Source organism: Bos mutus, chromosome 14, assembly GCF_027580195.1.
Source record: "Bos mutus isolate GX-2022 chromosome 14, NWIPB_WYAK_1.1, whole genome shotgun sequence".
In the NCBI taxonomy this organism is placed as follows: Eukaryota; Metazoa; Chordata; class Mammalia; order Artiodactyla; family Bovidae; genus Bos; species Bos mutus.
The window spans coordinates 15,975,220-15,999,832 of record NC_091630.1 but is presented as its reverse complement, the minus strand read 5'-3'; the positions used below and the strand labels follow the sequence as shown (position 1 = coordinate 15,999,832).

The 24,613-nt window shown below is 46.7% G+C and overlaps 1 protein-coding gene across 3 annotated transcripts in view; it reads left to right on the top strand.

The window, feature by feature from the left end:
- Positions 1-9,184, top strand: part of NIPAL2 (NIPA like domain containing 2) — a 93,322-nt gene extending 84,138 nt beyond the window's left edge. For 2 of the 3 annotated variants that reach the window (XM_070383022.1, XM_070383023.1), the window contains 3 exons: positions 5,357-5,420; positions 6,548-6,642; positions 8,496-9,184. In XM_070383022.1, the coding sequence (XP_070239123.1) occupies positions 5,357-5,420; positions 6,548-6,642; positions 8,496-8,608 (272 nt within the window). In that variant the 3' untranslated portion in view covers positions 8,609-9,184. The remainder of the gene's footprint in view (positions 1-5,356; positions 5,421-6,547; positions 6,643-8,495) is intronic. The other variant, XM_070383021.1, reaches the window with a different exon arrangement.
- Positions 9,185-24,613: the final 15,429 nt, after the last annotated feature.

Sequence of the window (24,613 nt, the reverse complement as noted above, 5' to 3'; positions counted from 1 at the left end):
TGGAGTCGGGTACCAGGGTACCACCTTCCTAGAATTGAGTTTCATAGTTTTTATCAAGAGCCTTAAAAATGTCTCTCCTCTTTGATCCTGCAACTCAAAAACAAAAAACAACCCAATTAAAAAATGGGCAAAGGACTTGAAACATTTCTTCAGAGATGTCCAACTGGCTGACAAGTACATGGAAAAATGCTCAACATCCCTAATCATTCAGTTCAGTTCAGTTCAGTTCAGTCGCTCAGTCGTGTCCTAATCATTATGGAAATTCAAATGGAATCCACAAATCACCACACATCCATTAGGATGGCTACTAGCAAAAACAAAACAAAAACATAAAATAGCAAGTGTTGGCAAGCATATGAAGAAATTGGAACCCTTGTGCACTGTTAGTGGGAATGTAATGTGGTGCAGCCACTATGAGAGACACTGTGGCAGTTCCTCAAAAAATTAAATATGGAATTACCATGTGATCCAACAAGTCTACTGCTGGGTGTATGTCCCAAAGAATTGAAAGCAGGGACTCAAACAGATATTTGTACACCTAGGTTCATAACAACATTATTCACTGTAGCCAGATGGCAGAAGCAACCTAAGTTGATGAATGGATACAGAAAATGTGGTGTATATATATATACAGAGGAATATTTTCAGCCATAAAAAAAGAAGGGACTTTTGATACATGCTACAACACAGGTGAACCTTAAGAAGGACATTATCTAACTGAAACAAGCCAGTCATGAGATGACAAATGCTGTATGATTCCACTTACATGAGGTATCCAGAGTAGTCAAACTTACAGAAATGGAAAGTTGAGTGGTGATTGCCAAGGGCTGGGGGAAGGTGGAAATGGGGATCTGTTTAATGAGTATAGAGTTGGTTTTACAAGATAAAAAAGTTCTGAAAATTGTCTGCACTCCAATGTGAATACAGTTGGCCCTCTATATCCACATTTCTGTATCTGTGGCTACCACCAATAGTAGATAGACTAATCCCCTCCCCCCCAAATTCCAGAATATTCCAGAAAGCAAAAATTTAATTTGCCAAGTGATAGCAACTATTCACATGGCATTTATGTTGTATTAGGTATTATAAGTAATCTAGAGATGATTTAAAATATTTGTGGAGAACGTGTATAGTTCAGTTCACTTCATTGGGTCAGTTATGTCTGACTCTTTGCGACCCCATGAATTGCAGTACACCAAGCCTCCCTGTCCATCACCAACTGCTGGAGTTCACCCAAACCCATGTTCATTGAGTCGGTGATGCCATACAACCATCTCATCCTCTGTCATCCCCTTCTCCTCCTGCCCTCAATCTTTCCCAGCATCAGAGTCTTTTCAAATGAGTCAGCTCTTCTCATCAGGTGGCCAAAGTATTGGAGTTTCAGCTTCAAAATCAGTCCTACCAATGAACACCCAGGACTGATCTCCTTTGGGAGGGCCTGGTTGGACCTCCTTGCAGTCCAAGAACTCTCAAGAGTCTTCTCCAACACCACAGTTGAAAAGCATCAATTCTTTGCAGTGGAAGTAAGAAATAGATTTAAGGGACTAGATCTGACAGACAGAGTGCCTGATGAACTATGGATGGAGGTTCATGACATTGTACAGGAGACAGGGATCAAGACCGTCCCCAAGAAAAATGCAAAACAGCAAAATGGCTGTCTGAGGAGGCCTTACAAATAGCTGTGAAAAGAAGGGAAGCAAAAAGCAAAGGAGAAAAGGAAAGATATACCCATTTGAATGCAGAATTCCAAATAGCAAGGAGCGATAAGAAAGCCTTCCTCAGTGATCAATGCAAAGAAATAGAGGAAAACAATAGAATAGGAAAGACTAGAGACCTCTTCAAGATAATTAGAGATACCAAGGGAACATTTTATGCAAAAATGGGCTCAATAAAGGACAGAAATGGTATGGACCTAACAGAAGCAGAAGATATTAAGAAGAGGTGGCAAGAATACACAGAAGAACTGTACAAAAAAGATCTTCACGACCCAGATAATCATGATGGTGTGATCACCCACCTAGAGCCAGACATCCTGGAATGTGAAGTCAAGTGGGCCTTAGGAAGCATCATTACGAACAAAGCTAGTGGAGGTGATGGAATTCCAGTTGAGCTATTTCAAATCCTGAAAGATCATGCTGTGAAAGTGCTACACTCAATATGCCAGCAAATTTGGAAAACTCAGCAGTCTCAGCAGTGGCCACAGGACCGGAAAAGGTCAGTTTTCATTCCAATCCCAAAGAAAGGCAATGCCAGAGAATGTTCAAACTACCACACAATTGCACTCATCTCACACGCTAGTCAAGTAATGCTCAAAATTCTCCAAGCCAGGCTTCAGCAATACATGAACCGTGAACTTCCTGATGTTCAAGCTGGTTGTAGAAAAGGCAGAGGAACCAGAGATCAAATTGCCAACATCCGCTGGATCATGGAAAAAGCAAGAGAGTTCCAGAAAAACATCTATTTCTGCTTTATTGACCATGCCAAAGCCTTTGACTGTGTGGATCACAATAAACTGTGGAAAATCCTGAAAGAGATGGGAATACCAGACCTGCCTTTTGAGAAACCTATATGCAGGTCAGGAAGCAACAGTTAGAACTGGGCTTGGAACAACAGACTAGTTCCAAATCAGGAGAGGAACACGTCAAGGCTGTATATTGTCACCCTGCTTATTTAATTTATATGCACAGTACATCATAAGAAATGCTGGGCTGGAAGAAGCACAAGCTGGAATCAAGATTGCCAGGAGAAATATCAATAATCTCAGATATGCACATGATACCACCCTTATGGCAGAAAGTGAAGAAGAACTAAAGAGCCCTTGATGAAAGTGAAAGAGGAGAGTGAAAAAGTTGGCCTAAAGCTCAACATTCAAAAAACAAAGGTCATGGCATCCGGTCCCATCACTTCATGGGAAATAGATGGGGAAAAAGTAGAAACAGTGGCTGACTTTATTTTTCTGGGCTCCAAAATCACTGCAGATGGTTTTTGCAGCCGTGAAATTAAAAGACGCTTACTCCTTGGAAGAAAAGTTATGACCAACCTAGACAGCATATTAAAAAGCAGAGATATTACTTTGCCGACAAAGGTCTGTCTAGTCAAAGCTATGGTTTTTCCAATGATCATGTATGGGTGTGAGAGCTGGACTATAAAGAAAGCTGAGCGCTGAAGCATTGATGCTTTTGAACTGTGGTGTTGGAGAATGTGTATAAGTTATATGTAAATATTATGCCACTTTATATAAGGGACTTGGGCATCCTCAGATTTTAGTATCCACTGAGGGGTCCTACAACCAAATTCTTTGTGTACTGAGTGATGACTGTATACTTAACACAACTGAACTGTATGCTTTAAAATGTTTAGGACAGTAAATTTTCTGCTATGTATGCATGCACGCTTGCATGCTCAGTCATGTCCAACTCTTTGTGACTCCATGGACTGTACCCCACCAGGCTTCTCTGTCCATTGGGATTTTCCAGGCAAGAATACTGGAGTGCGTAGCCATTTCCTTCTCCAAGGGATCTTCCTGACCCAGGGATCAAACCTGCGTCTTTTGTACCTCCTGCATTGGCAGGTGGATTCTTTACCACTGCACGACCTGGGAAGCCGCTATTATTGTGTGTATTATGTGTATTTTGCTAAAATTTTTGAAAAATTTTTACTCTTGAAGACAGAAATTCCTCTTTGAGCGACGACAATGAAAAAAGATCCTAAAATACCAGGAAGAAACCTTCCTGATACTATGCCTCAGGAAGAAACATGTGCAAAGAAGTTTATTAACATCACAAAAGCAAAAGCGTTTGAAGCAATTTAAAATGTCCTTCGAGAAATGAATATTATGGGGCACTGGCTTAGAATAACAAGAAAACATTCAAATGACTCCAAGGACGTGTGTAATCACAGGGAAAAATGTTTTAGCAACATTATTCACTCAACAAATATTCACCAGAATGCGACATGGCTTGTTCCCACAGGAAGTGACCGACAGACCTCAGACTGAGGAAGCCCTCGTCTTGGTCTCTGTGGCACCGGCAATACTTAAGCAGCAGCCGGCACTCACGACTCTCAGTAAATACTTGTCGACAGGATAGCAAGGCTAACACCACACACGCACACACACAATGTGATTCCAGGTAGTAGATAATTAAAAGATAATTTATTTAGGACTCCCCTGGTGATGTAGTGATTAAGAATCCACCTGCCAATGCAGAGGACATGGGTTCGATCCCTGGTCCAGGAAGATTCCACAGGGCAACAAGGCCCACGTGCCGCAGCTGCTGAGCCCAGGCACCCCAACTACTGGAGCCCACATGCTCTAGAGCCTGTGCTTGGCAATAAGAGAAGCCACTGCAATGAGAAGCCATGCACCACAACTAGAGAAAGCCCACACGCAACCATAAGTAAATACAGAAAATGTAAAACAAACATAAAAGGTAATTTATTTAGTAAAAAAAAAAGTCTGTGAAGGCTTTGGGACCATAGGCCAAAAGGGAATCACTGATACTAAGAAGGAGAGAAGGAGGGCTCTCTGGAATCAAGGACAGATGCACATTTCCCTTAACCCAGAAGGAAAGATCAGCAGAGGTTAGATGGGAGAGGGGTTGGCAGTGAGAAATGGAGCTCGGGCAGCACGTTAGCATCCTCCAGTGCACACGTGAGCCTGTGACGAGACCCGCAGACCACAGGGTGAGGCCCAGGCCAACAGCGTGGGGAGCAGCTGGCCTGAAGTGCAAGTGCTATGTGAAAGGCCCAGCGTCCACTCAGACGCTCAGGCCAGGCTTGCTGACCCCCGGCTTAAACAACTGGAGGTGGGAAATGTCACTCTTCTTGCACGTTCCAGTGGTACAAATCTTGCACTGGACAGAAAAATTCTGTTGGCGAAAGCTATGTTACTGGTGCTGCTTTTATAATAATGATACTTGCATTATGTAAAGTCTACAAATCTGTGTTATTTGGAATCATTGAAAACTTAGTATCACATGCAAATATTTTTTAAACTAAGCTACTGAATGTGCCTTTTTAGGGCTTCCCTGGTAGCTCAGTGGTAAAAAACCCACCTGCCAATGCAGGAGATGTGGGGTTGATCCCTGGGTCACGAAAGTCCCTGGAGAAGGAAATGGCAACCCATTCCAGTATTCTTGCCTGGGAGAATTCTATGGACAGAGGGGCCTGGTGGGCTACAGTCCATGGGGTCACAAAGAGTAGGACATGACTTAGCGACTAAACAGCAACAACTGGATGTGCACTTTAAGGGTAACTATTTACTTCGAAAAAATAATATAGGAATTTGAAAAACAATATGTAGCTATTGTAAATATTCTTACCCTAAAGTTAATTTTATCTTCTGTCCCTATTGTAGGGATCATATTTTATCAGGAGTTTCTTGGTGCAGCTTTTCTCACTATATTTATATATCTTTTTGGGTGAGTAAATGTCTCAGAGGTAAGGCATGTGAAATCCTATTACTTTTACGTGAGATTTTTGGCATTGGACCTGAGGCATGGAAAATTGGAAAATAATATAAGAAACATCAGTTTCCCGAGCTCTTAAAAGAAGCATATTTTTCAACTTAACACCCTACCCAGAGCTCAGTGTCTTTGTGATTTAAATATCTCTGTGAGGAATCTGAAACACTGGAGATTTTCAGTTCCAGCCAAAGTCAAGGTAAATCAAAGGCCCTTGTAGCTACTCCACCTTTTTATACTCCATCAGACCTATCCCAGCCTTAGGAACCTTTAGGTTAGATCTCAGTCAGGGAACCACAGATACCTCTAGGATCACCTAGGATCCAAGGCCAAGACTGGGGCAGATCTCTGCCTTGAGACCTAATAACATCAGATTGGTGCCATCCCTCTCTTGGGTCTAGGTGCCCAGCTTTAACCCTGCCTCGGAATTTGCTGGACAATCATTGCTGGTGTTCTGGCAGATAGAGAGTAGAACCTTGACAGAATATCACCGATGTACTGATTCTTCCCTTGGCTCCCACCTGGAACTCTCTGAATGCTTAGTTGCTTCTTGATGTGGTATTCTGCATGACCATTGTTATGCAAACTTGAGCCCAGACTATTTTCAACATAGAAAGCTATCTATCTTGAAAATTCATTTTTGTGAGATTTTTGGGCGAAGCTAAACTTCTGGGGTCTGGAAACTATGACTATGCTTATGGCCAAGGACAACGAAATTTCTTAGAAAATTAAAGAATAAATTATTTTTTTGCTTGTGTTGCATGCCAGTAATGGGTCTGAGCATGCATGGATAGAAAATGAGACTTAGTGTCTACCCAAAGGGTTTAGAGCCTGAATTAACCTCCAGATGGTAAAAACCTGGGGCAGAGACTTACTGGAAGCTGCCCAGGTCTTGGTTCTGGGGACAAATATTATTGGCTGCAGCAATTAAGACAATTTCTAGGCAGCTTACCATGAGAAACAGAAAGAACAAAACCAATGGAATGTATGTCATCATGTAGAAGATGGAGTTCAGTTACTTAATACCGCGCGTTCAGTTATTTAATACAGTGACCTTGTGTTCTTTGTTAACATTACTCTTACAGGTGTTTTCTGTCATTCCTTGGTGTGGTTTTGGTCACAAGAAATAGAGAAAAGGAACATCTGCCACAGTCTTACATTGATTTTGGAAATGTTCCTGGTAAGATGTATATTCCTTAATTTATAATAGAAAATTTTATCCTACAAATGAATTATTGCTGGTATGATTTCTGGAGTTGAATTAATATAAAACGTAATTCTTACCCTCAGAAAATGTACATTTAATGATGAAAGCAGAGGTGATAGTTTAACTGTAAATGTTAATAATCATTTATTTGATTATCAGTTTTGCACAAAACACTGGGGATAGAAAAGGACTGACCCTGTTTTCTTGATTTGGGTGGTAGTGAGAATTTCTGTTTTAGATTTCTTTAAATTGGAAAAGGGTAGGGAAAAGAGTGGGAATGGCAGGAACAGACCCTTGTTGCTTGGAGAACCTTTGAGGGGAATTCTACATCTAAGACCAGACGCTTAGGAACATCATTCCTTGGGAAGCGTGAGGTGGCCCTTGTACTGGGTCCAAGAGTGACGTTCTTCTTGGTCACCTGAACGTGAAGAGCTTCTTCCCCTGCTCCTCACCTCATCCATCCAGAGGGGTTTCACATGCATCGTCATCCCAGCTCTCCACTCCCACTGAGAATAACACTTCCGTGATGCAGGCTTGGGGCTTCCCTGGTGTCTCAGATGGTAAAGAATCTGCCTGAAATGCAGGAGACCTGGGTTCGATCTCCGGGTTGGGAAGATCCTCTGGAGACGAGAAAAGCTACCCACTCTAGGGGGGTTTTCCCTGGTAGCTCATCTGGTAAAGAATCCACCTGTAATGCAGGAGACCCCGGTTCGATTCCTGGGTCGGGAAGATCCCCTGGAGAAGGGATAGGCTGCCTACTCCAGTATTCTTAGGCTTCCCTGGTGTCTCAGATGGTAAAGAATCCAACTGCAATGCAGGAGACCTGGGTTCAGTCCCTGGGTTGGGAAGGTCCTCTGGAGGAGGGCATGGCAATCCACTCCAGTATTCTTGCCTGGAGACTCCCATGGACAGAGGAGCCTGGTGGGCTACAGTCCATGGGGTTGCAAAGAGTCAGATAAAACTGAGGGACTAACACTTTCAGTTTCATGTAGACCCAACAGAAGCGATGTCCAGAACAAAGGAAACAGGTTTCTGTGTCCTCACTTCCTTCCCTGCTTACCACCCCCAACAATCTCTGGCTTTGCTAGGGGTTTGGGGTGACCTATAGGCTTCTAGGCAAGGAGTAGTTATGTTCTCACAGCTTCCTCCACCATGCAGTTAGGACCAAGCCTTTGAAGCAAAAAACCATTAAAACCTTGTGCCTATGACTGAGAAAATATGGCCCCATGAGTTCTGTGTTCTCTTTCCCATTTGAACCATCTTATCAGCTAAGAACACTCAGCGCAAGAATCGGCATTCGTGGCAAGGCTGTGCCTTAGAGAGGCCTCCTATGGTTAGGGGTTCTTTGGTAGGAAGTGAAGTTTACTTACTTTTAACTTTTTTTCATTTCACACAGTTGTATATGTAGAATCAGTAAGAGCTTTAGAAGCCATTCCGAAAGTCTGTTTTCCTCTGTTGTTACATGCGTTAGACTAAACATGGACCAGGAGACAGAACAGCGGAGAGAGAGGTCTGGAGATGCGTACACACTTCATGTTAGTCTCCTGACTGATCCAGCCTGATTTCTGTCCCCAGCATGGTCATGGGGACAGCACATGCTCCCCGGGTGGGAAGACGGCTTGCTCATGTGGACAGCCACGATCTTACATCAGGGGCACGGAACTCTGTGGGCCTTTCTTCCCTGATGTTTATGTCTTCTATTTAGAGGGCGACCACATTGTCCTTTTTAAAAAAGGAATAAAATCTGGCCTAGATAGAGGAGAAATTATTAAGACTTATTATTCTACAAGAGCTCAAAAGATTCTTTGTGATTATTGTCTCCACAGGGAAACAAATTTTGGATAAAATACAACCAGATTCAAGCGGCTTATCCTATGGAACTCTGCCTGATGGAAGTGACTCCATAAAGAGCCCGAATGAAGAGAAGAAAGGGGTCTGAGATGCCGAGAGGGATGGCTGTGGGCCTGTTATTCAATACCACCTTTTAAAAAATTGCACATGTTCAATTTATGTCAGCAGCTAGTTTATGCTGACATGTGCTCGCCTTCGTTTTGGTCCCTGACCCCAACTCCATGTCTATGGATGATCAGCGCCTTCCTAAGCTTTGACAGTTTAAGGTTTTCATGGAATGTAATATGAAGTGTTCCCCAGCCCCTGGACCTCTCTCCCTGGTGATCATCTAACTGGCTAGATCTTAATTAGAGCCTGGCTGCCCAGGCAGGAATGTCACACAAAAATGTGCGTTCACGATTTGGCTGCAGAACGCGTAGGTTGCTTTTCCCATACAGCTTGCAAGGTCAGTTGCTTTACTTTAAAAAGACACTTTAGTCCCACAGCCTCCTCCCTAAACCAAAGGTTTGAAAGCATTCATTTTTCCTTAGACATCTTTTAGGAACCTTCCCATAAAGATTTCACCTTTCTGTTCCCAGATGAGAGTGGTGAATCATCTTTTCTGAAAACTAGCCCTATCGTATTTATCCTTTGAAAAGTAAAAGTGTCTTTTTTTTTTTCATAATTAAGCATCTGTGTTTTGACTACACTTAGGTCACTCTTTCGTTTTCATCTTTCCTTTTTTTTATTGGAGTATAATTGCTATACAGTGTTGTGTTAGTTTCCGCTGTACAATGAAGTGAATCAGCTATGAAAGTGAAAGGCGCTCAATCGTGTCCAACTCTCTGCGACCCCATGGACTATACAGTCCATGGAATTCTCCAGGCCAGAATACTGGAGTGGGTAGCTGTTCCCTTCTCCAGGGAATCTTCCCAACCCAGGGCTCGAACCCAGGTCTCCCGCATTGCAGGCAGATTCCTTACCAGCTGAGCCACAGGGGAGGCCCAAGAATACTGGAGTGGGTAGCCTGTCCCTTCTCCAGTGGGTCTTCCCAACCCAGGAATCGAACCGGGGTGTCCTACATTGCAGGCAGATTCTTTGCCAACTATATGTATACATATATCCCCTCCCTCCTGAGTCTCACTCCTACCCTGCCATCCCACCCCTCTGGGTCATTGCGGAGCACCAAGCTGAGCTTCCTGTGCTTTATAGCATGTTCTCACTAGCTGTCTATTTTACACATGGTATAGTGTATATATGTCATCCTAACCTCCCAGTTCAGCCCACTTTTCTCTTCCCCTCCATCCTGCCCCAGGTCCATGTGTCTGTTCTCTGCATCTGCATCCGTATTCCTATCCTGGAAACAGGTTCATCGGTGCCATTTTCTGGATTCCACATATATGCGTGAATGCACAATACTTCTTTTTCTGACTGACTTCACTCTGTATGACAGATTCAAGATCCAGTTTATACCCCATTTGATGATGGGGTATACCAAAACCAGAAGACCTTGGCTGGTGAACTTTTTAAGCTTAAGAAAGGAAAAACTTAAGAATTAGTACCAAAAAATGAATCAGTATCAATTTTTTTAAGTAAGAGTGTAGAGCAGTGATGTTTTCCTCAGTGTATGATCCTATTATACTTGAAACTGAAGAGAAACTTCATATCCTATGCCTTTATTTGTTTAGATCTTATAATTCATCAAGTTTAATGTTTTTAACTTTCAACGTTAAGTCTCAAAAATCATATTTAAATTTTTAGTGATATTTTCATGAACACTCTATCTTTTCCTCAAGTCATTACTTCAAGTTTTAGAATAAAATCCTTCTAGGTAAAAGAACTGCTATGATTAGAGAACTGGATTTCAGCCATTTTCAATCCACAGGCATAGCACACAGCCAGGTGGTCCAGCCTGAGTCTAGTCCAGGTTCTCCTGTGCCCTGAATGGCTCTTCTGCTGCCATAGATGCAGGTCTACAAAGACACATTTGCAGGTAGAGTCCATAATTGTATCTGTTATTATTTATGATCTCCTAATATTGAAATGAGGCAAAAAGAGCTAGCCTTCATTGTAAGCAACATGAAATAATAAGCCCCATCCTTAATGACATTTCAAAACCTTCAGATCACAGGCCAGTCCAATACTGTCCCAGCCAGTTGTCTTGCATTTGTTTGATTGTTTAACTCAGGGCTATCGAAACTGTAGTCTCAGCTGCTTTAGGTCTTTAATCTTTGTACTTTGTCATGACCTGCACTCCTGACCAGACCAACCAAACCTGGCCACAAAGGTGAGATTCAAATCTATCACTGAAGTATGAATAATAACCTAGAGCCCATGTCTGGCTTTTGAACTCCTGGTAACAATTCCTGCCATTGTAGAAAGTGTCCCATTAATTCAAATAACATAGTCATATAATTTATGGCATGCTTCACTGAATTGGTCCAGCACGTCAGCATTGGAAGGCTCAGCTAAGAAATGTGTCTGGTGTCTTAAACTACAGCTTTCTGGTGACTCTTACGACTGGTTTCAAAGATTTGGAAAATAATTAGACAGAAGAGTTTGACTTGAAGTGGGACTGTATTTATAGCTACAGCACGTGGTTTGCACATTGTAGAATTTTGCACAGAGACAAGCATAATGCCAGTACTTAGTGGTCGCCAACATTTGTATCTTTTAAAAGTTGTAAGAAATGACATTGACTTATGCACAGTTGGGCAACCCAGAAATGCTTTAGAAGTTTAGGCAACATATAAAATATAGTTAGGTAACATAAAATATAGTCAGACTTAATTTTACTTTCCATATTGCTTCTCCAAAGTAAGGTGAATAGGAGTTTTACTTGTACCAGCTTGTAAAGATTTTTTAAATTACTCACTGCGTGACAACAACCAAAGCCAATCCAGTCCGTCTCTTGGCATTGTGAGTTGGGGACCTTTAGCCAACACTTGGCTCCACTGACTGTCTAGACCAGGGGTCTGTGAACTCTTCCTGTAGCAACACAGAGAGTAAATATTTGGGAGTTTTGTTGGCCATACGGTGTCTGTCGCAACCACTGAGCTCTCCCACTGTAGCACGGAAACGGCCATAGACAAGACATAAACAAATGAGCGTGGCTGGTGTCAGTAAAACTTTATTGACAAAAGCAGGTGGCCAGTTCATGCACTACCGTTTTCCAACCCTCAGTCTAGACTGCTCTGCCCTTCTTTCTTACTCCTTGAGCATTCAAGAGTTTGGAAAACAAATTGGACACAATGGGAGTGTTAGCCATGTGTTGATATTTACATTAGGATCTTGTTGCTCGTGTAAGATACAAACAGAAGCAATGAGTTCATCACTGGTGCCGAGTTCTTCTCTCTCGAAGGCAGTGGTTCTTTTGTGAGCACCACTAACTGCACTGGAGGAACCTCTCCAGTCCCACACTCCCAAGTGGATAATTGCTTCATAAACAAGTAGAAGTCACCTCTCATGCAGTGGATTAAAGCAGAGATCCTTACCATTTGATTGTTTTCAGTTTAAATGTTTGCTTGCCCTGTGACTATACTACTTTCGTCACCAGAGTCACTTGAAAAAATAAAAAAATGTCTCAAGCAGTGACTTGAGAAAGTAGTTTTCAATCCCTCAACCCATCCCCACAAGCTCCTGGAGATTCTGTTCTGTGACAGAGAAAGAAAGGACAAAGACAGATTTCGTAGATTGGTGTCGTTTCAGTACTATTGAATGAGTGATGGTGATAATGTGTACGTCTGGCTCCAGAAGAAGCTGGTGCAATGGTGGACGTGGCTCAGGTGGATAGAACCATTGAGCCAAATTCCTGAAGCCAAGAACCCTCTTTACACTCCCTGTTTCAAAGCACACAGGTCATCCAGAGGTGGTGACTATACAGGCTCGCCCACACCGAAGGCTGCCTCCTACTTGCCAATTTAATAGTGATATTATGGACATGAATACAACCAGTTATTAAAGTGAAACTTTACAACAGCCTTCCAGACTGCTTGATTTTAAATTCCAGGGCTGGTTATAGAGCCATCCTTGAGCTGGGCAATAGCAAACCGAATGCACATGTCTGGCACCAACCAATGTGAGTGCTTTAGTGAGGTTGCTAGATAAACACCACACGGTTTGAACTTTTAGAACGAGATCTCAGAATTGAACCCAAGATGACTGTGTTGGGAAATTTAGAAGCTGCTTCTAATTGTTAGACTCATCAACAGTCTGGCTCCTATTATGGCCATTTTGAAGTTAAAAAATAAAATAGAATTCCACATATATGTGGTTTCCATGCAAATACAGACCAGTCTTGAGCTATTAAATGTGGTGTTTTAGTAATTGTGGTAAATACAGGGTAGAGCCTTCCACCCAGGAATTCTTGACTCTGTCCCCTTTCTCACCAGCCTCAGGGTACCACACAGCACGCTGTCCCATGCCAGCAGACCAAGTCAGTCACAGGAGCTGTGGCCCGTCCAAAGAAACTTTTTTTTTTTTTCCCCTAGAAGAGGAGGAAACTCTGCCTTCCATGTTGGTCCTTATTGAGTTAATGAGGACCAACCACAATGTAAAAAGAGGAATATCAATCCCAATATCAAATAAATGTGATGCTTAGGGGGTGTGGGGGGCATGCAGCCAGGGCAGATGCTGCCAAGAGTTTCACGGGATTCCAGGCAAGATGCAAGATAGGCTCTGAGTTCCAGGAAAGAATCTGCTTCCCAGGGAGCTGGCAAGTGTGTGTAACGAGGCAGGAGCCCATCCATCCCTGACCAACCGGCACACATGGACCCATGCCACTTAGCACGTTTGAGCCGCTGCTCTCCAGACACGAGCTAATACTCCAGGGCACACGCATCCCGCTCTGGGAGCCTCTTCCCTTATGGCTCTAATTTGAAAACCAGCCTCAGCGACTTTCTGAGGCTTTGGGCTCTACTCCCGCTGTCCAGAACACCTCACCTAAATCTGCTAAACAGTGAATGTGAACAAGGAAATGAATCAGTTCAAGAAGTCTTGATCCAGGCCCTCGGAGCTTGACTTGTCTGCCTGGTGATAGACGCTAACCCAAATTACATGCCTCAGACAGCAAGCCCGCATTAATGTACTCACACATAATTGATCACATGCTCCTTTCAATGTAATGTGTTTAAAGTTATTAGAAACATAAAAACGAGTTAGACATAAAGACTTCAGGAGCTTAGGTCAGAGAACAAACAGCCCTCATCTCTGGAGCCCTTACTGTGTAAGTCTTTGACTTTGGCCCTTCATTCAGTTATTATCATCTCTCTCTCAGGGAGGTTGCTATCCCTAGTTTACAGATTAAAAGACCAGGGCAAGAGGCAGGACAGGGGCAAGGGTAAGACAAGAGAGACACCTGGGGGACAACGTGTAAGGAGGCTTATGGAAATCTCCCTCCCAGGATAGAGAGAGGGCTGACTCTGCACGCGCAGGCCTGCAGAGGAAGGCCCCCTTCAGCCGTGTGCCCCAGGGGCCTCTCTCTGTCCTGGCCCTGGATGGAGGAAGTTAAATGACTTGACAAGAGCCATTCAGCTGGCAGGTGGCCCAGCTGGGATTTGAACCCAGGACAACCCTGCAACCCACACTGTTACCACTAGTACCAAAGTATCTAAATTGCATAGTAGAACGTCAAAAGGCCTTTGAGATTCTTGAATAAAGGGCTTTGGAACCCAAAAGCGAAAAGGGTCACTTATGGCCAGGTGACAGTCTTCAAGGGAATGGGGGACTGTGATAGATTAAAGGATGCCCCACACCCTAAAGAGATATGTCCACCTCCCAACTCCTAGAACCTATGAATATGACCTTATTTGGAAAAAGGGGCCTTTGCAGATGGAATTAAATTAATCTTGAGATGCTATCATTCTGGATTTCCTGGATAGTCCCTAAATCTAATGACATAGATCCTCATAAGAAACAGAAAAGACACAAACAGAAGAGAAGGCTACATGAAGACGGAGACAGAGAAATGCATAGAGCCTCCAAAAACCCGAAGTGGTGAGAAAGAGTTCTTCCCTGAAGCCTTTGGAGGGAACACAGCCCTGCTGACACCTTGATTTCAGCTCAGGCCTCCAGAACTGCGAGAGAAGTTGTTTTAAGCCACCAAGTTCATGGTAGTTTGTTGAAGCAGCCATAGGAAGGGAACATAGGTATTGAACTAGCTTTTGAGGCACAGGCAGAAAGAGGACGTTACAAGAAGCCCTAAAAAAGAAGCTGATTAACTCAGGGCGAGCTTGGGAGACGTCTGGAACGTGGCTCATGTGAAGAGGAAGATGGGTCCACAGGACTCGAAAGGCAGCTAAGACAGCCTTTGGTGGCCAGCTCTGACGGAGACTTGAGAATCCAGACTTGATTTGGGAGATACCCGATGGCATTAACCTTCATTCCTGGAGGTGTGGGCTGGACCTGTGGATGTCATTGGTGTCTCTTCAAACACTCACCTGTCAGAATTTAAGGACGTCTTCGCTGTATCTTTCTTAGTCACTTGTGAGCAATATCAGATGGTATAATTGCGGTACATCAGGTCTTATTCCCTTGTGACTCAGCTGGTAAAGAATCCGCCTGCAATACGGGAGACCTGGGTTCAATCCCTGGGTTGGGAAGATCCCCTGGAGAAGGAAAAGGCTGCCCACTCCAGTATTCTGGCCTGGAGAATTCCATGGACTGTATAGTCCATGGGGTTGCAAAGAGTTGGACACAACTGAGCAACTTTCACTGAGTCACTCACTCAGGTCTTATGAGAAATGACCAAGTGAAGCAGGGCTGTAGGCTGGACAGTGACCACTGACAGGGTCTGGGGGCAAAGAAAGCTGTGCCCAGAGGAGGGTGAACTGGGCCAACCAGAGCCAGGCACTCCAGAAGCTGAACTGGAAGTCCTGGAGACAGCTGAGGAGTCAGGAGTGGGAGCTAAAGTTGGAAGGCTTCCTAGAGTATGGCAGAAACCAACACAATACTGTAAAGCAATTATCCTTCAGTGAAAAATAAATACGTTTTTTAAAAAAAAGAAAGACTTCCTCGAAAGGTATAAAGGTAAAAAGACAGCAAAGGGCCATGAGTAAGCCATGCTTGTTAGCAAATTAAAATTATAGCAGAGAAGGGATTGTGAGAGTAAAAGAGCTAAGAGCCAAATCTGTTAGCAGAGGAAGGGCAATCAAGCAGGTCTGACAAGAGAAGCAAAGACTCAGAGGCTGAGAAGCTGACCAGGAGAGAGCCAAGGCCCAGACCTGTGTCAGGAAGGCCCAGGTGTGTGAGGCTCACCACCTGTGCTCATGGGCACACTTACAACACCGGCCAAGCCCTTCACAACTGGCCTCTGAGAACACGTGTGCTGGCCGCTCCCAGAGCCTGATTTCCCCAGGGCTCTTTGGGTTTCCTTCTGGACATGCACTGGATGTGGCTGCAGCACAGAAAGGGAAAATGTGAGCCCACTGGAGAAACACTTCATTAAAAGCAAGAGGACATTCTTTCAAGTATTCAAATGATAATGCTGACCTGTTCACCGGGAGTCCATAGCAGGCAGGGTACAGTCTTCAAACAGGAGGCGGAAGAAGGCGGGCCCAAGAAAACGACCAGGCTTGATGACATCTTCAGTTCGGTTCAGTCGCTCAGTCGTGTCCGACTCTTTGTGACCCCATGAACCACAGCACGCCAGGCCTCCCTGTTCATCACCAACTCCCAGAGTTTGCTCAAACTCATGTCCATTGCATCGGTGATGCCCTCCAACCATCTCATCCTCTGTCGCCCCCTTCTCCTCTTGCCCTCAATCTTTCCCAGCATCAGGATCTTTTCCAATGAGTCAGTTCTTCATCAGGTGGCCAAAGTATTGGATTTTCAGCTTCAACATCAGTCCTTCCAATTAGTATTCAGGACTGATTTCCTTTAGGATGGACTGGTTGGATCTCCTTACAGTCCAAAGGACTCTCAAGAGTCTTCTCCATCATAACCTTGTTCTTTTTTCAAATGTGTAGTAATCCTGAAAGATGGTGACTGAAGGATGGCCAAGGCATCTACTGAGTGAGAGAGGGGAAGAAGAAAAGAAGTGCTGAGGGGAGACGTAGGTGGAGGCTTCTCAATGTAGAGAGAAGTCACATAGACAGGATAAAAACTGAGGAGCTTGACCACAAAAGAGCCCTTTAACTATCTCATTCCTCAACTCTTTCACCAGGGCATGCGGATCTGAGCAGGTGGGCCCTAGGGCAAAACCGGCCATGCATCACACACACCCCAGCCCAACCTCTGGCCGCATCCTTAGGCCAAGTTCGCGGCCTCCAGGAAGGCTTGGGTGTCCTTACAGACCAGGCGGCCACGGCCATCCTTTCCCCACGGCGGCCCCCACCTCGCCCCCCGCTCAGTTGCCTGGTGTGGGACCAGGAGCAGAGCTGACCCCCCGTCAGCGGCTGACTGACAGGAAGCAGGAGGCTGCAGAGCAGCAACGTCTGCCCCCCTCAGTCTCCTCTAAAGCAAGCCACCTGCTTCCCGCCCGCCTGGCCGGCCAAGGTCTCCCCACACAGGAGAACCGGCTCCAAAACCACCAAGGAGGAACCACAGCCTTGGCGCTGCCTCCCCGTCTGTTTGCTGTTCACTCAGGAGTCTGTGGAATGCAGACTCATTTTCCACTGAAAGGAGGGAAAGTAAAGACTGCCCCAAATAAAACAGATTCCTGGTGTTTCCTGTTTACTCAGCACCGCTGCTCTGGGCCCCAGGCCAGGAGGCCCGCTAGGACCGATGGGCCCGGCGCCCCCCTCAAGAAAGCCCTGGAAAGAGGAGAACTTTCCTCCCGTATTTCTATTCGCCTTCCTCTGGTGGCAGGTGGGTTCGTTTGTGGAGGGGGGTGTGGTGTCCGCTGGCTTAAGTCTCAAACCTCCCATTTCTCTCCCTGTTTAGAAGCATGCCGGTTGCTGGGACGAGATGGTGGGAGGGCATCACCGACTCAGTGGAAATGCATTTGAGCAAACTCAGAGGTGGTGAAGGACAGGGGAGCCGGGCGTGCTGCAGTCCATGGGGTCGCAAAGAATAGGACACGACTGAGTGACTGAACAACAACAAGCTGTTGGGTGTTTTTCTGCCTCTGACACCCCATTTTCCTGTTTATATAGCAGAGCTCGTATTCCCTCGCTGCTGGGCCTAGAAGGAAGATGTGGAAGAAAAGGCAGGTGACACATAAACGGATGGCAGAGAAAGTGAAAATGTTAGTCACTCAGTCATGTCTGATTCTTTGCGACCCTATGGACTGTAGCCCACCAGGCGCCTCTATTCATGGGATTCTCCTGGCAAGAGTGGGCCTCCGTTCCCTTCTCCAGGGGATCTTCCCTTCTCCAGGGATCGAACCCGAGTCTCCTGAATTGCAGGTGGATTCTTTACTGTCTTAACCAGCAGGGACGCTAAAGGGATGGCAGAAAGAGAGGACTTGACGCCTGCTACCACCAAGGCCTCATAGCTTCCTTCAGGAAAATGCTCCTGAGAGAGAGTGGAGCTGAATGGCAAAGCCTCAGGTGACAAGATGGGAGAAGCTCTTCCAGACGGACTGAGCAGAAGCGCCCAGACGTCGGGTCTAACACATGTGCGACTTGAGTTCTTTCTGGAAACCACAGGACGTCAAGTACGTGTGGGGAGAAGGTCTGACTGGCGAGGCGGCCACCCCAGGTGGGCCAGGGTGATGGGTCTCTGCTGCAGACTGGTGTTTGGCCCCTAGACACAGCCCAAATGCTGAACATGTTTTCTCGGTCCAAAAGCAGCGGAACGCCTCCACTTCCTTCATTTATGCATCACCACAGTAAAAATCACTGGAAAATATCTGTCCCACGGCCAGAGACGCTCCACAAGCAGGGCCTTGGCGCTCCAACTTATGAACAGAAATTGCTGCGGGCAAACCCGAGCTGGTTAACTGACTTCCGTGAATGATTGAAACAGCAGAGCAGATTTATTTCATTTCCATAATTTAAAAATTGACAATTACACATTTATCTTCCTAAAACCATCAGGATGAAAATCATCCACTTCTGGAGAAGTGAACTGAAGTTACAAAAAGCTAAACCAACATGCTATCGCCGTGGGCTGAATTGTGTCCCCCTACTGCCCCACCAGGGATTCCCTGGTGGCTCAGATGGGAAAGAATCTACCTGCAATGCGGGAGACCTGAGTTCGATCCCTGGGTTGGGAAGATGCCCTGGAGGAGTCATGGAAACCCACTCTAGTATTCTTTCCTGGAGAATCCCCATGGACAGAGGAGCCTGGCGGGCTACAGTCCATGGGGTGGCCAAGAGTTGGACAGGACTGAGTAACTAACACTAGTCACCCCTGGAAAATACACTCAAGTCTTACACCCCACTGTCTCAGAATGGAACTGTATTTAGAAATAGGGTCTATTTTTTAATTTATTTGGTGGTGCCAAATTTATTAGATGTAGCATGAGGGATCTAGTTCCCTGACCGGGGATTGAAACCAGGTCCCCTGCATTGGGAGCACAGACTCTGAACCTCTGGACTAGCAGGGAAGTCCCAGAATTAGGGTCTTGACAGAGGCAGTCAAGTTAAAAATGAGGTCATTAGGGTGGGCCCTGATCTGATATATACTTCGCTGGTGGCCCAGATGGTAAAGTGTCTGCCTACAATGTGGGAGATCCAGGTTTGATCCCTACGAGGGGAAGATCCCCTGAAGAAGGAAATGGCAACCCACTTCAGTACTCTTGCCTGGAAAATCCCATGGACAGAGGAGCCTGGTGGGCTACAGTCCATGGGGTCACGAAGAGTCGGAAACGACTGAGCGACCAAACTTTCATGTTTCTTTCACTGATCTGATATGACCAGTGTCCTTAGAAAAACAGGGAATTTAAATACAAAGAGGGAAGACACACAGAGGAAGACTGTGAAGACACAGATGGGAGAAGACAGCCATCTACATGCCTAGGAGTGAAAGCCTGGAGCCACCAGAAGCTGGGAGAGATGTGAAGATCAGAGCCTTCCTTGGGGCCCTCAGAAGCAGCCAACTCTCCCCACACCCTGACCTCAGACTCCTAGACCCCAGGACTATGAGATGATACATTTCTGGTTGTATGCCCCAGGCCCACAGTCCTTCATTACAGCAGCCCTGGTGAACCAACACAGGGACTTTCATCTCCTTCAGCTTCCAGCACGTGCCCTGTGCCCTGTGACTGGGGAATTGACCATGGAGAGAACCTTGCTGTGGAGCAGACACCTCCCACCCTTCCACCATGGAAGCCGAAAGGCAAGACCCCTGTCCCCCACCTCTGGCAGTTGACACTTCCTCCAGAACATTGAGTCTAAAGCAAAGGCCCGTTAAAAATGTCTTTTTTTGCCACCAGCAGGGGTGGCATCCAACGTCCAGCTGTGAAGGTGCCAGCGACGCTACCCAGCATTTGCCGGAGGCCTGACCTTGGCCACTTGGTTTCATTTGGATTCTGTCTTTTTCCCATCCCCTGACTCTGCAGGCTCTCCACTGACCCTGGGAGCCCCCAACAGATTAGTGCAAAGCAACCAAGAGCCAAGTGTGGGCACAACTCCTTGACCGGTGTTTCGATTCCTGCCTGACCGCTGCCTCCTGACATCTTGCTCTCAGTGTGTTCAAAGGCAAAGCCTTTGCCTCTCTCCTCTCCTGTTTTCTGCCAACTACCCATTTTAGTGGTACCCCTGGCTGGGCCTCAGGGCAGTCTCCAACTCCAACCTTGGCCAACAGCCAGCATCCTACCTTCCCCATCTCCCCAGGCCCCCCAGCTTCAGACTTTGTTCCATGTCCTCCTGACCTCCCACCTGAAGTACCAGCCCTCCAGCTTCCCCACTAGTCAGCCTGGCCCAGCTGTCTCCACTTTTTCTGCTGCCCCACATGCTTGGTGCCCACTGTGGGCTGGGGGAAGCCTGAGACAAAGGATAGATGGAGAAGGCCTGGTTCTGTCCCTACCTCTCCCACCTTCACACTTTGCCTGGATGCCACACCTGCCCTCACTGCCCTCCCAGCCCTACTCCTGGTTGGAATCTATCCATCCTCCAAAGCCCGTCCTGAACACTTGAAGACTTCCGTGATTTCATCAGCCAGATGTGTTCCTTCCCTCCCTTCTACATTTTATTTTATTATTTTTTTTTATTTTTGTGTGTGTGCAACTTGGGTTGTTCCACTTTGAGTCACAGTCATCTTTGTGCTCATCTGACTTCTGGTATGCAATGTCAGCTTTTTGTGGAAAGTGGCTTGCCCTGGACTCGTCTCCAATGCCACCACCATCATCTCCCACTGGATGAGCGCCGCAGACTGATAACTGGTCACGGAGTGGTGGTGGTTTAGTCACTAAGTCATGTGGGAATCATGTGACCCCATGGACTGCAGCCCACTGGGCTCCTCTGTCCATGGGATTTCCCAGGCAAAGATATTGGAGTGGCTTGCCATTTCCTTCTCCAGGCAATCTTCCCCACCCAGGGATCGAACCCTCATCTCCTACATTGCAGGTGGATTCTTTACCAACTGAGCTACCAGGGAAGCCCATAGGAAAGCCCATCAGATGACTGGATGTGGTCTGATGTCCCGAGGGCCCCTCCTGCCTTCTTCTCTCATCTCCCCAGCCTCACAGCCTCCTCCCTGCTCCTCGAACACACCATGCACACTCTTGCCTCAGGGCCCTTGCACATACTGTTCTCTCTCTGCCAGGCTAGTTCCGGAAACTTCTCTAAGTCTGGCTCAAATGTTCCCTCCACAAGGAAGCCTCCTCTGACCACATGATTCCAGTTGTAACCCACCCCACCTCCACCCAGCTCTCATAGTTCCCATTACCTCTTTCTCTTCATACCATGGCTCGCCTCCTAAAACACTGTATAATGTATGTGTTGATCACACTTCGTCTTCATTGCCTGCCTCTCCACCCCACCTGCCACGTCGTGAGTGCCTCGGGAACAGGATCTCTGTTATGCTCACCGATACACCCCATGTGCCTGGTATGTGGTAGATGCTGAATAAATATTTGTTTTGTAAACGAATCTCTGTATTTTGCACACACAGAGCTATGACAGTCACTAGGATCCCAAATCGTGCTACCTTTTTTTTTTTTTTTTAAGCATAACTGCCTGGTTGCTTGGCTGCTCTTCCCTGTGCTGCCATGGAAACCAACAGCCCAGGGACAGGTTGCTTCTCATCAAGTCAGGCAACGTGTATCACCCCCCAGAGAACCCACAGATGTGTGCCCATGCCCTCCACAACCGGGGGCTTGGCTGCTGTGGCCGGTCAGCTGGAGGCACCCAGGATGGCCCCTGGGACCAGCACCCTACCCTGCTCAGCAGGTGGCCTCGGGATTTCCCCTGGGGGGTTGAGGGGAGCCCCATGCTGTGAGCAGTGGAGACTCCGGGGAGGACTCACCCCTGCCTAAGGTGTGCCCACACAGACCACACATTCCAGATGTCCCCACTGCCTTCCCCAGGCATCGTTTGTCTCTATCCCTGATACCAGCAGGCATTTATGGAGCAGCTACTATGGATGAGGTACTTGATGTATATATTACTTCCAAGCCTCACAGCTTTGCAAAGGACCTGTGATTCTTCTCCCATCACAGATGGCAGGACTGAAGCTCAGGGATTCTAACCAGCCTCGCCTTACTTAGGTCACAGAGCAAATCAGAGGTAGGTGGAATTGAATCCAGGCACCAAACTCTGCAGACTTTTCACACACCCAGCTGCTCACACCTTCTCTGTCCTCTGCGCTCCACGGCCGCCTCGTCTCAGACCCTGTGCCTGCAGAAGGGGGCAGAGGAGGAGTCGCCAAAATCCTAGTGCGGGCACATTGCACACACACTCGGTTCCACGTGGCCTAGGGAACATTGGATCACCCGAGTGGTTTCCGAAGGAGGCTGAGCTCTCTCTGGAGGTCTTTAAAAACTAACAACAAATAAAAGATAATGCCTTCTCTCTGGAATGATGTAGGTGTGGTCATGCCTTTTAAAAGCAGAGATTAGTTGACCCCTAATCGTCCCATTTAGCTTTATGACTATGATGAACCGTTACTGGACAGGGGGACTCGCTGCTTGGAACATTACTAAATCTGTTTTTAATAACGTTGCCAACCCAGGACCAAACCCTGACCCATCGCTCCAGTAAAGGTCCATGATCGCTGGAGAGAGCTGCTGGGTCACGGAGGGCGGGGGCGGGCGAGTGGGGACAGGCTGTTTGTTCCCAAGGATGGGACTTGGTGAGTCATAAACCAGCTCAGGGAGGGGTGGAAAGCTTGAAGATTTATCTCAGATGAGGGCCGAGGAATAAAGAAGAAAACAATGGCAACAAGACCAGAGCCACAAAGATAACAGCTCAGCCTGAAAATTGCTCAGGAAAGGGTTGTCACTGGGATCTGTGGATAAAACGTGCAAACCACAAACACACAAAGAGAACACCCAGTGTGTACATGATGATCTGACAAATTTGTCTCGGGCTATGTCAAAAGCGACCAAGCACCTAATATGTGACTCCGAGATTAAACATTAAATTAAACGTTAAATTGAAGGCCCACCAAGTCCGCTGGTAGGAGCTGAGAAACAAGAAGGACCTACAGGGGAGAACAGGACCCAGGAGCCACCTTCCAAGAGCAACATAAGCTCATTTCTGGCGTAAGATGTTTAAAAATGTGTCGGCATTTGCAGCCCTGGCCTCCAGATTCCAAGCACAAAATCCCATTGATCTCAGCCCTTTATTCCAAAACAGCTGTGGCCCATGATGGAAACGCTGAAGGACTCAGGAGGAAAGTCATCTGCTGTCTCGTGTTTTTTGCCCAAACCAGCCAGCCTGGGGCCGGGGTAGAAGGCTGACAGCAAGCAGAGCCGACGTGCTGGTGGTGCTGAGCACTGGGGCAGCCGCTGAGGAATGTTGGCGACACCCAGGCGTGGGGACCACAGAGCAACACCGAGGCTGTGAAGAGGAGGGCTGGCGGGGTGACAACGTGGAGCACATGTGGCCACCGTGCGATTTTAAAATGCTTCCAGGCCACGTGGCAACAGCCTCGCTCCAAGAGTAGGCAGCTCAGTTCTAGAAAGGGTCTTCATGTCTGAAATCCCACCCTTTGAGTGCTGTCTGTGAAAGTGAAAGTTGCTCAGTTATGTCCAACCCTTCGCGACCCCATGAACTATACCATCCATGGAATTCTCCAGGCCAGAATACTGGAGTGGGTTGCCTTTCCCTTACTCCAGGGGGATCTTCCCAACCCGGGGATTGAACCCAGGTCTCCTGCATTGCAGGCGGATTATTTACCAGCCGAGCCACAATGGAAGCCCAGTCCTGTCTGTATTGGGTAGTTAATGCTATGTAACAAATCACTCTAAGACTTAGGCAAACACCAGTAGGACTTCCCTGGTGGCGCAGTGGACAAGAATCAGCCTGCCAGTGCAGGGGAAACACATTCAGTCCCTGGTCCGAGAAGATTCCGCATGCTGCTGAGCAACTAAGCCCCTGTGTCACAACTGAACCCACACACCCTAGAGCTCTGTGACAAGAGAAGCCCCTGCAATAAGAAGCTCCAGCGCCACAACCAAGAGCAGCCCCCGCTCGCTGCAACTAGAGAAGGCCTGAGCACAGCAATGAAGACCTAGCATAGGGTAGCCAAAAATTCAATTAAATTTTTATTTTAAAAAATACCAATATCCATCAGTTATCTCTCATCATTTCTGTGCATCAGGAATCTAGGAGCAGCTTGGCTGGACGGTTCTGTCTCAGAGTCTCTCATGAAGTTACAGTTAGGTTCCCATTAAGGCGGCGGCTACCTACAGGCTTGGCTGGGAATGGAGGATCCACTTCCAAAGTAGTTCACACACATGGCAAACTGGTGCTGGGCTGTTGGCCTAGGGCCTCTGTTCCTGCCCGTGTGGGCCTCTCCACAGGACCACAGGAGTCTCCTCCTGGCACAGAGACCGGCTTGCTCCAGAGCAAGCTATCCAAGGAGCAGAGCAGAAGCTGCAATGCCCTTCTGACATAGCCTTGAAAGTCACCCATCATCATTTCTACCATGGACCAGTCCTCACAGGCCAGCCCTGATCCAGTGTAGAGGGGCTACACAAGTTGTGGATACCTGAAGGCGAAGGTCATTGGGAGCTTTCTCGGAAGCCAGTGAGCACACTGTCTTTTGTGACATCAAGTCATCTCCC